We start from the raw sequence: 17244 nt of genomic DNA, 5'->3' as shown, positions 1-17244 counted from the left end.
GGAAACACCTGATATCTGCAACAGCAGATGCATTTTGTTTTATGGAATTATTCTTAAAAACCATTGCTATTTTTAGATCATCAATAGTTTTCAGGGCTCGCTGCTGATTTCCTTTCTCTCCTTGCAGTTTGAACATGCCCTGACCTGGGTTCCCACATGTAGTGAGAATGGTCCATCACTATGGTTTGCACTGATCATTCGTTACCTTCTTGTACATTTTCTTGCCTTCTGTCTTCCCCTCTCATTCCTTCCTTCAAAACAAAGCCCCATCAGTATTGCCTGACTTCACTGCATGGTGTTCTTGTGAGCCCTTTTTTATTTATAATTATTTTTAGTTCTGAGTCATGTATGTTGCATCTAGCCATGAGCAGGATGCTCAACAGCATGTGTTCCTTTTTTTTTTTTCCCCTGCCCCCTCACTGTTTTTTTCCCCCCTAAGGAAACACATAATGGGGATCTGATCAATTTGTTGTAGGCAGTTTCTGTGTAAGCTTACTGTGAAAAAAGCCTAAATATCGCAATGCCCTTTATCCCATATGTCCCTGCTGGCCTGTATTGGCCTTTTGGTTTTACTCACTTTAAAAATGAGAGAACATGATAGGTTAAGTTTCCTTATCTCTGATAGTTTCCTCTTGCTGTACTTTCTCTTTCCTGTTTGCTGTGGTGGTTGCAGTATAATCTGATCCAGAAAAAAATCTCTTGGGCAAATGTTAGTTCATGTGCTGTATGTTTGTGCATCAAACATATCACTTAGCAACCGGAGCTGCAAATACCTCTACCTAGCAAGCATACAGCCAGAGTTCTGTTTTATTTTAATTAGCAACATTTCTGGCCTCGTGCATTTGATTGAATAAACTAAACTGCTAATTAAAAGGGTACAATAATGCAATAAACAATTTGACACAAATGCACTGCTTGCTTTGTATGCATCTTTACCATGATTTGGAGTGAAGACACTCCTAAATTATCTACAATTTTTTTTTAATTGCCTTCAACAATGTAGCTCTCAGCCTTCTCACAGAAAAGCCACAGTCAGAGCCATTAGCTACTGCATTTATTCCTTTGTTGGAAAACAGCTTCCCAATACAGTGCTGTAGTTCCAACCTAAAGAGAATTCCCAAGTCAAAGATCTCCTGCCAGTCATAACCTGGTTCTGCTGTGAACAGTAGTATGTGACATTTGCCACATCTCACTGCAGTAAACTGTGCCTGGAGCCAGCTCAGCAGCAACTGACAGAGACTGAGAGAGCAAAAGCAAGAGTCTTGTCCTTAGGTCTGTTATTTACCAATATCTTGATACAGACCTTCATGGTACTGCCTGATGAGAGTGTCTTAGCTTGCCAATGAGTTGATTTTTAGCTGGGAGGAGAAACTGAGGGGTTTTCCCAGTGGTTTGCATTTTTTCTCCTCCAAACCGGTAAGGCTGGGCTGCAGTGCATACTTAATTTCTGTGAGTTGGTGGCAGAGTGGCATTTTAATGTCATTCTTGTATTTATTATTCACTCTGTGATTTGGTCAGATGTGGTTGCTTCCATGCCCAAAGCATTTTCCTGTGAGGTGCATCGCGGCACATCAGTGTGCTCTGCCTCTGGACCAACCTAGCAGCTTGCACTAGGTGCCCAGCGTCCCCAGAGCATGGTGCAGTTGTGCCTGGGCACCAAGAGCTGCACTTGTCTTGCCCTCAAAGAGCTGATTTTAAAATGCAGTACCTTGCATGGTGGTGGCATTTGCATTTGCTGCCTGAGAGCTGCTGGAGCAGCTGGACAAGGGCAGGCGAGCAGCGCGTGGCACAGATGCTCTAGGAGAGGCAGACGTGGCTGGGACTGTAAGCTGCTCTGTGAGAGACCTGGAGCAGTCAGTTTGACCCTTTTAACAAAAGAGGCATCATCACACAGGCACAGCCATATGGCCAGGGTGGGGCTGGTTTTGAGAAGCGATTAGCTTTATCAAAGCAGGAGAAAGTCTTGGAGAGAGAAAGTGTTGGAGAGGTGGTGACACCGCTGCTGGTCTCCTGCCTGCATGTTGATTCCCTGCAAAACCTGCTAACAAGGCTTTAGGCTGAAAAGGTTTCTTTTTTTTTTTTCTTTTTCTCCTCTCATTTTCAATCTGTTTCTTTCCTTTTGGATGTTCTCTGCTTAATTTGTTTCTTTTCTGTTTTTCAGACTTTACTTAAACATTACACTTCCATTGATGTTGTCAAATGTTCTGTATTATTTTTTATTTTCACTCTACAAACATCACTGATCTTTTTCTTTTCCCCTCTTTGGAATTCACAAGAAGATCCAATTTATGCACAGAAGAAAGGTATTCAATAAGTTGGAAGGCTCGAGTTTTATTAATTTTCCTAATGCTTAACTACATAAACTATATGAGGATACCAGTGAGAGATTTGGGGTTGACTTTTTTACTCAGCACTGTTTTAAATCTGTTCAATCCTACGTCTCAGAGTATTGTCAGCATTTATAGTCTTTTTTTTCCTTGTTGTGCTTCTTAACCTAAACATTTAAATTACCTTTTATATTAATCCTTCATATCCAGCTTGCAGATTCTGTTTTGATACCAATCTAAAATCCAATAGAACTTATTAAATCACTGAAGTAAGATTCAAAGCTTTTATATTACCCCCTAAATAATTTTTGCACTTCAACTTAATTTTTTTTTAAGTTCCTTCATTCAAAAAGGGTTTGTTTATCCAAAGATATTGGAATATCTTTTCAAGATATTTTCGAGCCTAAATGAGTGTATGGTTCTAAGAAAAGAAGGTAGACTCTTAAGAGGATATCAGGCAATGTTTGCAAGGGCTAAAATTAACCCTTTTACCTATAGCCAGTTCTCAGGTTTGACCTATTTGCTTTCACATGGGTGTGTGCTTAGATATAGCCCAAGTAATTAATCAGGATTTGCAGTAATAGTGAATTTCAAAATATTAAACTAGACACACTTGGAATGTGAGTCTAAGATTTATGTATAAATAGTCAAGAAATCCACATACTGTGAGGTTAGTGATATTCAGTCAAAACTAACAGAGCAATAAAACATTGTGAATATCAGGTGCATTTGTTAATAAAGCCAGAGAGGATAAATAACATTATTCATAATTTTTACTAAACATATGTCATTTTCACATATTTGTGACACATTAGGAAATTCAGTGGAGACCAAACTCTTTTTTAAGTATATTTTTTTAGTAACCTTTATGTGTATCAGTGAGATACAAAATACCCCCTTTGAGCCTGTTTTGTTTTAAGATTAAGGAAGGGGTTTTTTTCAATTCTTATTTTGTATTTAAATGTAAGACATTATATTTCACTTCAGTCATAAAATGCAGTTCCAGTTTTCAGTTCTCAAATATCCTACAGTCTTAGTTGCTGTTCAATTTTTTGAATATCCTTATAAGATACACCAGAACAGTGTGGACTTGTAATACACAAGTAGGGATTGGGATGTGTAGGGGTAAAAAAGGAAGAAAAATCATGCTGAAGTGTTTTTGGAATAGGAAAGGCTGAAAACCATGTCTTGTCTGTCTTGAGAGTACAGTTCTGTGAGATCATAGTACTGAGGCAGGAAGGTACCACTTTCTGTTCCTGGAGAACCCAGCTGAATCAGTGCTGTTTTATTAAAACTTTTCATTAAGCTGTTTAAAGTATATTACATTAATTCAGTTACAGCTGAATTATAGCTGTTTCTCCCACTCTTTATTGTCTAGAATTAGACATTTATGCCCAAGTGTTCATATCTCTTTTTATCTTTATATGTTTTAATATTTGCTCTATATTTTTATCTTTATGTGTGGGAGATTTGAAAGCCATCATTCTGAGTATCTTTTAAGGAGAAAGCTAACTTTATTCCACCTAAAACCAGGACAGTATCCTGGTATATCATGGCAGGTCCCACATTTTCCAGTACACCATCACCGTTCCTGGTTTTGGTAGATAAACACAGAGATATCATTCCCCTTAGTCTATGGGCTATCCCTTAAAAAGTCCATTGAATTAATTAATTCCATGACCTTGGGCTCCTGTCATAACAGTTTTTCAGGGCAGGAAAGATGGTGTGAGGTGTTGGGAGGTGTTGGATTGTTGCACGCTGAAGCCAGTTCTGATTCCATTGCCACTTGTCTGGTTTCATCCAAGCATATTCTTCACTAATGTTGTCCTCCTCATTTTTACCCCTTTCTGCTGATTTAGCTTCCCTGATGGGCTCTACAAAATGGATCAATTTGTTAGGATTTGAAAACAGAAATTTTCATTTTTGCCCTTCAGTTCTGGAGTAACAGAGAAGGAAGCGTTGCAGTGATGTATAGTGGTGTCTGAACAGGCAGGAGTTGTCAGGCAGCATGCACACAAGTCAAGGTTAGCTGTCCTTCAGAAACCTTTAGGAGAAATCTTCATGATGTGTATGGTTCTGATTGTGATAATTAATGAAACTGGCTTTCTGAGTATAAAAGAACATTTTCTTGGGGATGTGGAGGATCCTTTGTAATAAGTCCCCTTTTCTTTTTTCCATTCAGGTGGTTCTCTCTTGCATGTACAGATTTTAATGATACCCAAGTAACAAGTACAACTGAAACTCAGCCAAACTGTAGTCTGTGTTGCACTATAGCTTTTTTAAAAGGCAGAGTATTGCATGAGTTCACAAATTTCAAAGCAATTGTAATTTTGAGCAGTCCATAGCAGTGATTAGAAGGAAGTTGCTCTGTAGAACTCTCTTTCCCAGCCAACACAATCCCTATAATCTCATGCTCGTTTCCTTAGGTTTTATTATCTTTAAATAATTTTTAACGAAGAATGAGAAAAATTGTTTTCAGTTTTAATTGCAAATGTGGCTTATTTTAGCAAACTGTAGCATTAATATGACATTTCTTGTATTTAGTGTTGAAAGTATTTAGTGATAAATTGTTCATAAATCCTTATAACAGTTTTTAATATCTTTTCCATAGGTGCAACAGCTGCTGCTCGAAAGGAGGTTATAAGGAACAAGATACGAGCAATAGGAAAAATGGCTAGAGTTTTCTCAGTGTTAAGGTAAGGCTTTATGCTGGGTTAGTTTTTTTTTTAGTGTTGAATGATATCTTTGAATGGTTACTTAGAGCACTCAACAGTTAATCAAACAGCAAATCTGCTATTTTAGTATACCACCCAGCTGAGTTCTACTGCAGCCTTTTAGAGATTGTTTTATTTATACAATAGTGCTATTTATTTTGGCTCTGAATAGTCTTCCTCAGGGCTTCTGCTGAATATGAAACAAACAAAAGACATCAGGAAAAAAAAATTCCAATTACCATTTTTAAAAACTTTTACTGACCAGGTCTACTAATTAACTTCTAGCCCCTGTAAGGCAGGTGTTAAATGTGGGGAAAGGGTATGCTAACCATCACCTCTTATTAAAAAAGAAGTCAGCTGTCACGCTTTGTCACCCGCAGATGTTGCTACAGCCACGAGTAATGATGACTAAAGATGAAAGCATTAGGGTCATTTACCTAGAAATCCAGGAAATGGTTGTGCAGGCAACAGCAACTTGCTCCTTTGGGCTGTACTCCCCCAAACACATGAACATGAGTAACTAATTGCTACCCAATGTTTAGCACTCTCCCATTTGATGTCTCTGAGCAGAAGAGAAAACATGCTGTACTGTGCTGAAGTCTAAATATAGAAAATACAGTTCTCCCTCCCTTTCAGCGAGCGATTTTTTCCTCAGGAAGCTGTGTGTTGGTCTGCTGGAGTCAGTTGATGGGATTATGCTTAATGAAAAATCATGAGAGTTCTAAAACATTTACTGTTATGATTTCATGATTGATGTAAGAAGAATAAATAAAATAGTTACTTGAAGAATCCACTATTTAATTTCAGTGGAAATGTCCAACTTGCTTGCTTTGAATGCAGCATGCCAGCAGTGGGCAGGTTCTCTGCAGGGCTTTGCATGGCCACAGCAGCTCACCCACGCCTTGCAGATTGCAGCAGCATAGCTTTAAATAGCAAACTGAGATGGAAGGCTTTGTGCCTGGGGATCCCAAAGTATTACAACAGACTTACTGGTGATGCATGAGCTACTTCAAAGTGGTGCCCATAAAAAACCAGGTTGGCTTCATGCCTTTTCCTTAAACAAGATGGGGGAGCAATCAAATGTTTCCACCTGCTTCTGTGTACCAAGTCTGGCAGAGAGCCTGGAGGTGGCTGCTACCACCTTCATAAAACAGCGCAACTATTTTCCTCTAATGATAGTTGAGCAAACAAAGTTTGAGAAACTTGGCTTTCTTCCATAACCTTGAACCACAGCTTCTGGATTGACTGTATTCCATTGTGAACCACCTTTTAAAATATAGGATTAGTTCACAAGAGTTGTGAACTTTAATAAGCAGAAGAATCTGAAGTTGCATGATCAGCTGATATATTTGGAGTTGTACAACTTACAGATGATTGACATCAGCCATGTGTCAGACTTCTTCAAAGGGATCTGTAGGGCAGAAGCTTTTCGATGGTTTCAAGGATGGAAGAGGGACACAGAATAATTCCTGCATGTGCTCTCTCTACAATGACACACATAAGTCTCAAATCTTAAGTCTACCCCAGGTAAAACCACCACAGCCTTTTACAGCTCTTGTTTATTGATGGCCTTGAAAGCTTTGCAGGAAAGACTGAAGATGAAGAGTAATTTGTTCTCCCTTAGCTTTAACCAGCAAATACAGCACATCCTCACTGTGATCCAAGGTATAGTCAGCAAATAAACAGGTACCTGCAATGCATGGTTTTGGTGACAAGTCTTCCAGGGGGATGAGTGACATTTCATCCCAGCCACCACTGGGATACCTGTTATCTTTTTTTCTGAGAAAGGCTGATTCTCCTCAGCTAGGTGGCAGGCTGCTAGGCAGTAAAAATTTCAGAAGGTAATCTTGCAAATACTATTCCTGTGGAAAAGCCTGGGATATTCTTTCTGTCTTGTCAGCATAATCCACATAAGACACGAGTGTCAGGTAGTTGTGTGTAACCCTAGAAAGAAATCAGCAGCGCCACCGTCTATCACCTGTCTATATAACAGCCTGCTCTGGAAATCTTTGAACAGTTCCTGTTCAAGTCATTGTGTTTTATGAAGTTTATTTCACTAATTCTTGAAATCTTTCTGAAAGATTAGCACCCAATCTGACCATCTGCAAAGAATTTAGTCGTCTCTTCTTTGGGCTGGAGTGGTTCCTTTCCTCAAGGATATAACTTGAATGTAAATCTGAAATAATTTCAGCCATTTCAGTGTAAAAAATTAGGTATCAAAATAGTGTTGTATTGAGTTTCAAATGTTATAAATGAGCTTTGATGAAAATAGATATTGTAGAAAGATTGGCTTTAGCTAAATGGAAGACTTCGTGATTCCTTTCATTTACTCTCTCCAGCTTTGTTTCTCAAGTCTCACTTTTCTTTTGGTGTATTTAGACTGGAGAGAGTTAAATAAAATGCTTAATCAGTTTATTATCCTTTTTTTAAAATAGAAATAAATGACATCAAATAGAAATGAAGGAACACCGAAGGCTAAAACATCATGATATTTGTGACACACATCTTTCTTGTACACATTCAGTTTAAAGATAATAAAAATGCAGTCAGTAAACTTAACCCAGGAGGGTAAAGCTAAAAGTGCCATTGCAGTTTAATTTAAAAAAAAAAAAAATATATATATATATATAATGTACTGAATAATTGAGCAAAAGCAAAAGCTTTGCTGTGTGACTGTTGATGATAAAAATACTGTGTTAATTCTGAAAATAGTTTACTCTTGCGTTAGTTTTAATTGCTTGGGAAATTTGCAAACAAAATGGTCACAATTTGATTTTGACTGTTACATAGTGAATAGTGAGTGCAAGCACAATTATTTTCAAACGAAAAATAGAACTGGAAGAGTATATGTAGTAGGCAAACAAGAGTTGTTTCATATATATGAGTCATTCAGGGCTTGTAGGTCCAAAGAAAATTGTAAGTAGTAGAATTGCTGGGAGACAGTTTTTATAGACAAAACCACATTACCCTCAAGTGGATATGGAACTAAATTCTGTCTTTGTATTTGCTTCCTCCAGCTTAATGTCATTATATACTTCAAAGTAAAGCACTTCAAAATAGGTTTCTCTTAAGGAATTGGGGTCAGTTTTGCTGCTGAGAAAGCATGTCATCATAGGCAGCATCACAGTCCTTGTAGAAAGCTTTATTAAAGGCTTCTCTGGATAGAGCTGGTGTATTCCTCTAGCCATATATTTAAAAACTCTATGCATTTGGAGACCAGCAAAGCATATTTCAGTTTCATAAAATAATTTTGTTTAATCCATATTATTTTTAGCATACAGAATTATTAAGGACAGTACTAGCAAGGATGGAAGTGCTTATTAATTTTAATGAGCTTTTAGCTGCCTTTCCTTAAGTGGCTGGTGGTCATCAATAAATAATGCACCTGCCTGCTAGTGCAGACAAGAGCAAACTAACAGTTTAAGTTGATTTTGGACCACACAGTGTAAAATGCCTAGATGCATTGTTAGCAATTTCTGGTCCTTCTCCTGTCAGATTTGAGTTGAGAGATGTATTGTTCCATAGGCACAGGTTATAGTGTTAACTGCAGTAGGAGTTGCATATGGTGTGATGCAAAGGTTTAACAAATGTACACAGCAGTGAATGGGATTTCACTGGTGCTGATGTCATCACCAAATTCAGTCTATCTTGGCACGGAGATTGGAGATGACAAAATCATTGCAGGGCATGTCTTAATAGCTTAAGATGTCTAAACATATCCTGTGTTTTTAACAAAGACATTTACTTACTTTTGGTGGTTTTATTTTTCGTTTCTTCTTTAACCTTTGCAGAGAAGAGAGTGAGAGTGTGCTGACGCTGAAAGGTTTGACTCCGACAGGAATGCTGCCCAGTGGTGTGCTCTCTGGAGGAAAACAAACACTGCAAAGCGGTAAGCCTGCTGGCCTGTGTGTCTTGTCCTGTGTACAAAAACAATTGGTTTTCAACTGCAGAACCTAAGAAAAGTAACCACAGCTGTCTCAGAAAAAAAAAAAAACAACAAAGGACAGAAAAAAACCAGGCAGTTTGTTGTGTTGGAGCATTTGTGAGTAGTTCATGTAAGGCCAAATCTCAAGACTTAATACATTCCGTCAACTTTTAGAGAAAAAGAGGGAGGGGGGAGCCCCTGAAAATCAACAGTTCAGAATGGTAGCTCAGGATTGTATGTGACATGCACTCTTTCCACAGTTCAGAGCATCTTTTGGGGCTTGTTTTTAAAGAGCAGCCTTTGATACATGGAGTACTGAAGGTTCGGCTTAGCTAATGACACTCAAACTCTTATTTTATCTGATTTGTTCTTCCTTATAGAGAGCCACCAGTGGAAAATAGGTCTAGAATTAGATTTTTCTCTCCTAGAAATTCTAGGCAACAACATGAGAACAATTCCACTCTGATTTAAGCCCAAGTGAAGGGAGGCTCTTACAAACACAGTGTTAGCCTTGTACACAAACACAATACAGATTGTCAGTTTTATACCAAGTGCTTCTTGTTACAGGAAATTGGTAAGTCTATGGTAGCATTGCCTTTGTTTCCTTATGGAATAAGGAGTGCAAAGTGTTTAATTACTGGAAACTCTCCTTTTTTTTTCCTGTGTGTACTGCTCTAGAGTATATTGCAGGCATGCATAAAAGTCTCTCATTTATAGAGATTCTATTGGCAGTAGATGTAAGAAATAGAAATGCTTTATAACCTTGACACAGTCTCAGCCTCTTGTTTTCCTGTTTCCTTCCTGGAGCATTCTTTCTCTGTATTTTTCCCTTTACTGTCTCTTTTATCTAGAAGATTCAGGTATATGGTGGTAAACCTCCTTTTCCCCTTTTTTCCCTTCTCTTCTCTTGTTTCTTGTTGATGACTTGTGTGTGATGGACATAGTAACGTTCTGCTTTGGAAATGCTGCAATATGATTTCACAGGAGGCCTTTCTTAATGGGTTTGTGGTCTTCACCTAGGCTTTTCTCCACATAGTTGCTTTACATTTGTCAGAAAATTTGGTCCAAGGAAACTGCTATTGTTGCCCTGGCAAAATATTAGGAATAGAAATAAATTTGAGAAAATTGCCAAATGTTCTTGTTACAATGGCTAAAAGGAAAAATCTCCTCATACTGCAGTATTCTGGCTCAGTAAAACATTACTATACACAAGCTTCTGCATTAGTTAACACACAGTACCACATTCACCAAATACTCTGAAGTTCATATAGTTTCTGTTAAGCACACATATTGCCATATGTATTAACAGAAAATATGAGTAGTATGTTCTGTTGTGGAAGTATATATTTTAGTCCTCATTTTTTCTAATGTGTCAGTGCTGGTTTGGATCTGTTTATTCATTTTAATTTTTCATCCTAGTCATCATGTTTCCTTTTCTTTTAAGTTTGCGTTGGTTTTGTTCCTTGTTTTTTGGCCATCTCTCTTGCTCTGCTGCTTGAGAGGCATAGGTTTGCCTTGGTGCATGAGGGTTAAATCCTCTCACTTCCCCATGCAGCAAGATAATAGTATAGATATTTTAGAATATATATTAATCCATATTTGATATCCTAACTTAAAAAAAAAAAAAGTTTGGGTTTTACATAGGGGAAAACAAGACAAAAAAGAAGAGACGACTTCCTAAAAACTTGATTTCTTGAACTATTCTCTAAACCACAGAAATTCTGGAAAATTAAAATTTCTTTTAAAATATTTGCTATATTGGATTGCATTTAATGATTTGCATCAGCTTCTAAATCTCTGACTGTAAAAAAAAAAGCATACGAAAAGCTGATGGGTAAAACTCAAATGAAAGTATATGTCTAAGAACCATTAATGGTTTCATAACAGTGGTAACATGGTATTCATAACATTGCAGCAATCTCTCGGTTACAAGCTCTGCTCTCTCTGACCAAGCTTTGCAACTTTGGAGGTCCAACAGTCAATCTTACATCTGCATCCATTGATTTAAATAAAATATTAGCAAAATGTGGTTTTTCAGAGACTGGGTTGACAAAAATAAAGTTTACAGATGGAGCAGACTGGGCAAGGTTGCAAGCAAAGGCAAAGCTTTCTGAGGATCCCATGCTGTGGGGATGTTTCTTTTAGTCAGGAGAGAGAAAAAATAATTCTGTTTAGTTGTATATGGAATTCCTTTGCCTTGTACTGGCATCAGTACTTTTCAGGCTGATGTAAGTTGTATGAATTTTGTGCGATGGCTTTCTGCCATTTTTTGTTCTCTTTTGACAGGGCAAGTCAAACTGCTCTTACTAAGATGAGAGCTGGGACAATTATATAATGACCTTTTCAGGTCAGATGTGCAATATGGAAGACATTTACATTTTATAGTTCTTTTGAGTCAAAAGAAAACTTCTTAAATGTGTCGTTGAAAACTTTTAGTTTGTGAAACTTCTGCTTTAAAACAAACTCTAGCTTAATTCAATCTGCAAATTACTGTTTCTGTCTAAACATTTCTCTGTGTGTCTGTTTTGCCAAAATCCAGCACTTACAGTAACATTAGTGTTGTAGCTCCTTTGCTATTCACTGACTTGTTCTTAGAGTTGAAATCCTCTGCTCATTTTTTCTCATTCGTTTTGCTACCCCTTTCTTCTCTTCAGCTACTGTTGAGGCTATTGAGGCTGATGAAGGTAAATTGGCCAGTCCCCTTTCTGTTGGTGCCACAACAGATAAGGGCTCTGCTGGGTGTATTCATTTTGCTGTAGCTTGTACAGATTGTGTGGGTGTTGGGCTAACAATTGTGGCTCGGTATTAACCAAAATGTAATTGCTTTAAAGGGGAAAGTGTTTTTTTGGTTTTTCTTTCTGTTGTTGCTGTTGAGGTTTTTCTCTTTCTGTAAGTTACAAACACATTGGAATTGCTTTATGTGGAATTAAGCACTGAGTAATGCACAGGAGGAGATCAGGGAACTCAGATTTCACGGGACATAACTTGGCAGCACTCATAAATGCTTTGTGACACATAGCTCAAAAGCTGTGTGCTGGAGGCTGGCTCAAACTATCCTCAGCAATTTCTGGTTAAAGAAAACACATAGCTTTTTATATATTCTCTCTTTTTGTTGTTGTTTCTTTTCCGCTTTTTTTTATTTGTGCTTCAGTTTGTTTCCTTTCTTTTAGGTCACTAATGAAAAAAATTTATTGGTCTTTTGTTATAGTACAGCATGTTTCTGTTTCCCTTTAAAAGTAAAACAACACGAGACATTTGTCTGCAAGATGTCTGCTTCTTTTGGTAGTGGCAGTTTACACACTGGATATTTACGTTAGAGCAACCATTAACACAGGCTCCATTTTAGCTGCATATAAAGTGACTGGCTGCCTTAGAAGATTTCTGAATGCTCAGTATTGAAAACTGGTGTTTTGTTGACAGACCTCTAATTTAACCCTTAACAATTTTGAACACTTCAGGTAAAATCTAAGTAACCATGTATTGCAATGTAGATGTACAATATTTGTTCAGTATTATAAAGTTTTGGAAGAAGAATTTCCAGAATTCCCCTTTAAAACAAAATTCTTCAGTTGTATTTTGTTCTTGCCCCTCTCAAATTTTCTGTGGGTATTTTTTTTAACCAATTTTAAAAAAAAGTCTGGTGATTGTTGTCCTTTGGTAAGATGTGCCCTTTTGGCCAGTTGAATTTGTTTTTGAATTTTTTAAAGCAGTGATTAAAATTACAGAACAAACAAGTAAGAGAAAATACAACTGCTTTCTAAATAGCAGTGAGTAAGCTGCTATTTATGTTGGAATTATCTATTCCTATCAGCAATCTCTAATCTGCAGTGTGCATTCTTGTTGACAGTTTGGCTGTTTTCTGTGATTTTCTGTGACTATGTGTTGTGTTTTAGTAGACTCTCAATGTAACCTGCTAATATTCGTTGTCTGACCAGCAACTACAGCAGAGCACCTTCCTTAGTGTTACAGACAATAATGTGTCTACTGGAAATACAATCCCTTAATGTGCCCCCATGCCAGCAACGTGCACCCCTCAAGTTCATTCTTTATTTGCCATCCTTGCTAGTTAGGCACTGTCACCATAGTCACAACTACTGCTCCACACAGGTGAAGCTTCTGATGGAGGAGAAGTTTCACCAGTTCTCCTTCAGGGCACAGTGACACCAACTGGGCTGTGCTGCTGGCAAGCTCCAGGACATGGCAACTGCTTCAGCTTCAATGCAGCCATCCATTAAACTATTGCTTTAAGGGATTAGCATGGGTGCTTGTTAGACTTCTTCATTTTGTGGTAGAAGGTAAATAAAAAAAAAAGCCAACCCAAAAGGCAAACCGTAAGAAAACTCGCTGTACAACCTGTTCTGTTTCCACTGCTCCGTCCCTGCTCACTTGACTAGTCACCATTATGTTGTTGTTTTCCTGAGTTGAAGTATAATACATGTTAAAAACCATGCACTTCACAAAGTTCCAATGAAACATTTGTGAAACTGGCTAAAGAACTAAATACTGAGGCAAGCAGGATCTATCATTTTTCACAGGAAAGGCTGGTGCGACCAGCATGAAAATTGCCTTTTCTTGCTCCCCACTAAATACAAGGAGTGGTAGCTTGGTACCAGGGATGTTCTGGGGTTTTGGCTGTGTTAGGCTTTTTTTTTTTTTAACAAAGTTACCAGCTTGTCCAGAACTGGGACTGCACATAGGAAGGAGAGTATCTGGGGGTAAGGAGAAGAGAAAAGGGGAGAAGGAGTACTGAATTGGATCCCTGAAACTCCCCTACCATTTTCTCCCCAGGGAGTTTGCAGTTTCCTGGTACTAAAGCACCATTTCTGCTCTGTGGCATGTTATGATAGAGGCCTAGCAGAAATTCCAGTTCTGGAAGTGCAGTGCACTGATTTGGTACAGGTAAGAGAAAAAAGACACAGAAGGCTGATCTATGGGGCTGTGACCTGCTGTTTGCCTCCTGTGCCTTTTTTCTCTTTTGCTTTAAATCTAAAGATCTGCAACACTTCAGTTAGAGAATAAAATAAAAATCGCAGTCTGTGACTACATTCCTTGGCCTGTGGCTTCCTTCTGAGGTTGGTATGACCTCACCAAAATCGCTGCTAAAGGGCAGATCATAAATCCTCAGTTGGAACTTTGGTCTTTTGTCAGTGCATTTTCTGAGCTAAACTGTATAGCTGTTCCAAAATGACAATATCCCTGATCCGTGTTGCACAGTGCTCCTGCCATTTGACTCAAGCTGCTTTCTATGAGTCCAGGGTTGTATCAGGGAGAATAATTGCCCCAGGCAATCAACAAGCAGCTCACCTGTGTTGAGAACAGAAGGCAGCTTGTTGTAGGGTCACTGCAGATCTTCCCTAGCTTTCATGTATATCCCACAAAGTGGCCTCACCATGTCATCACCATCTGGAAGTAGCCAGCACTTTTTGCATGATCTTTGGCAGTCAGGTGAGAGTTTTGCCTGATGGAAGAGCACTAGGACAAGGCACAGTGTCCATAAGGCTGTAAGTGGTGACAGCAAATGCCAACTCACCAGCTCACAGCTGTGCCCTCAGCATGGTTCCAAGTGCAAACCGTAGTTTCCTGTCAGCGTCTTGGTGTTCTGAGCAGAGCCTCAGTGGACAACAAAATACTGGAAGTTGATAATGTTGAAAACAATGGTTGTGTTGGAAGGGACAGTGGTGGTGAGCCCCAGCTCTTTCTGAGCGTGGTAAGGAGTTGGTGGCGGTGTCAGATCTTCTCTTTGCTGCCTTCCCAAAGAAGGACTCCTGCACTTGTTGCTAAATTGGGGGAAAAGCTGCTGAGAGTTTTAACTTGCTAATTTTATTTTTCAATAATCCTTTATTCAGCTATCAAAGGATTTTCACCCCAGCATAAGATCACTAGCTTCGAAGAGGCCAAAGGCTTAGATCGAATTAATGAGCGAATGCCTCCGCGCAGAGACGTGCCATCCGATGCCAACCTTAACTCCATCAACAAGGCAATCTCCACAGAGACTAATGGCACGGACAGCAACGGCAGTAATAGCAGCAATATCCAGTGACCACTGTCCGGGAGGGGGGGTGAGCTGCAGGGCGCGATGGGGTTGCTGCACGTCAGCACTGGGGTGTTCTTGCCTCTGATAATAGCTTGTTTGCTCTGGGGGCCAGGTGTTGGATTCAGTTTACAAAAATCATCAACAAAGAGATCGTCAACTTTAATTTGGTGGGAGGGCGGGTGGGGGAGACACACCTCCTTTGGATATGCCTTTAAATGCTTGTAGAAAAATGAAAGCTCATGCTGGTATATATTGCAAAGTTAGGGGAATGAACATGTTTTCCTACTGCATTGAGAACGTCTAGCTATGTTACTGAAAGGCCTTTTATTATGTTACTGGACATGAAAACTTTGTTTAATTTCTTACTAACTATTGTACGTTTACAGTTGCAGCACTCAACATCTACAACATCGAAACATTTTTAACAAAATGTACAAACTAAATAAGGACTATTTATTGATAATGTTTTGCTACTCTTGTCAGACAATGGCTATGAAAAAAATTAGGCACTCTTTAAAAATATAGAGAAAAAAAGAAAAAAAAAAGTTGGAAATTTGTTTAAAATGCCAAAAAAAAAGAGAGAGAGAGAGAGTGAGAGAGCGAGCGAGAGCGACAGTTTAATTTTGTACAGATTATGCTTACCTCAGGTTTCTTTAGTGTGCTTCAATGCCCTTCTTTAAATATAACACTTACCTTACTAATTTGGCAGCAATTATCTTTTTCTTTGTTAAAAAAAAACTGGAATAATAACATTTATCTTTTTTTGCTGTTTATATTTAGGGGGGTTTGGTTTGGGAGGTTTTCTGGGGTTTTTTTGGTAAAACAAGTCTTGGTTGTGGCTTGCTAAATTTAAATATTTATGAGTGGTGCATTTTTAAGTATAGTGAACAAGACACCATATTAAGTGCAGTGAAAAGCATCTATATTCTGTAAAAATCTGCCTATGCATGTTTTTTAAGAAAAAATGGCTGTATAGGCCTGTATGGGACTGTAATGCGCTTAGTGGTCTGACTTATACTGGAAATGTATGTATACCGGCGTACTTTATATTCTCTAAAAAGAAAATGCTTAATGCCTTTGAAATTTTGTAATCAAAAAAGCTTTGAAAAATCTAAGGGGGGAGAGTATTCTTAAAGTTTTTAACATAAGCTTGTCAGTGCACATATAGATGGGTAGCATGTTTAGCAAACCTTGTGAAATTTAAATAAGTTTGTAGTTACATGTGAAATTCTAAATGCATGATAACTGTTAATGTCATAATGGTTTAGTCATTTTGTTCTGTTTTGTCATGTGCCACAAAATGTGTAATTTTTTCACTTTTTTCCCTTTGTATATCAGTTACGGGTTTCAACTGGTTCATTCTAAAAAAGAAAAGGAAACAAAACAGTCCATTGATATTTTTTAACAATTGTATAAGTGCCCAAGTAATTCACTACAGCCTACAGCCTTGCCTTTGTAATTTGACTTCGAAATGTTGGCAATCAAAGCATGCACTTGTAACAATGAAAGAAGCATTTTATATTACTACTCAATAAAAATGTGCATGAACTTAAGCATCCTGCCCTTTCTTGCCGTCTGAGTGGCAGAAGCGCACAGGCACCACGCGCGTGTGCTTCTTGCTCTCTTTTGCTGTGGGCAGGAGAGGACCGCTGGTGTAAGAGATGAGTGGCTTGTTTCAATATTCAAGGTCAGTTCTTTATCGAGAAATAAACCCGTGTGTTACCCAGCTACTGACTTCTGTCAGTTCTTCAGTTCTGCAGACTTCCCCCAAGGTCTGGTTAGAATGTTGGGTTTTTACTAAAATGAGTGGGATGTACCCCACAAGTAGAGTGCCCAAGAGAAAAAAGTGTGTTTTCCCCTTATCTGGAGTGTTTAAAAAGGTCAACAAGTATCATTTACAATGATTACAATTTTATTTCAAATGCTCTCTCTTTTAGTCAGAGAAGAACTGTCAAAGCTCTGCCTTCTCATTTTCTCCCTAACTGTGCTCAGCATCCTTCCCAAGTCCATCATGCTGCGAAGAGCTGACAAATGATGCCAAATGGTGCAATGATGTGGGTATTGCCTTAGCCCTCCTTTCAGGTACCATTATTAAATATAGGCTCAGTGCCTGCTTTCTTATATGTTTTTCCCACTTTAGCTCTTGCTAATTTTGACAAAATACGACAGGTGGCAAAATTAAAGAGGTTTCATAATATCTGGGACTATTTCAGATGTAACTTTTCATTTCAGATTGTGTAGAGG

At 38.4% G+C, this 17244-nt stretch overlaps 1 protein-coding gene across 2 annotated transcripts in view; it reads left to right on the top strand.

The window, feature by feature from the left end:
- PPP3CA (protein phosphatase 3 catalytic subunit alpha) overlaps positions 1-16553 on the top strand; it is a 170684-nt gene extending 154131 nt beyond the window's left edge. Inside the window, exons 11-14 of one of the 2 annotated variants that reach the window (XM_054292703.1) lie at positions 4939-5023; positions 8833-8930; positions 11621-11650; positions 14813-16553. In XM_054292703.1, coding sequence (XP_054148678.1) covers positions 4939-5023; positions 8833-8930; positions 11621-11650; positions 14813-15006 — 407 coding nt within the window. In that variant the 3' untranslated portion in view covers positions 15007-16553. The remainder of the gene's footprint in view (positions 1-4938; positions 5024-8832; positions 8931-11620; positions 11651-14812) is intronic. The other variant, XM_054292706.1, reaches the window with a different exon arrangement.
- The last annotated feature ends 691 nt before the right edge of the window (positions 16554-17244 follow it).

This window comes from Melozone crissalis, unplaced genomic scaffold (genome assembly GCF_028551555.1).
Source record: "Melozone crissalis strain CALT ecotype California unplaced genomic scaffold, PUWL_Pcris_2 ptg000006l_1, whole genome shotgun sequence".
Taxonomy (NCBI): Eukaryota; Metazoa; Chordata; class Aves; order Passeriformes; family Passerellidae; genus Melozone; species Melozone crissalis.
This window is presented reverse-complemented; position numbering and strand designations above follow the sequence as displayed.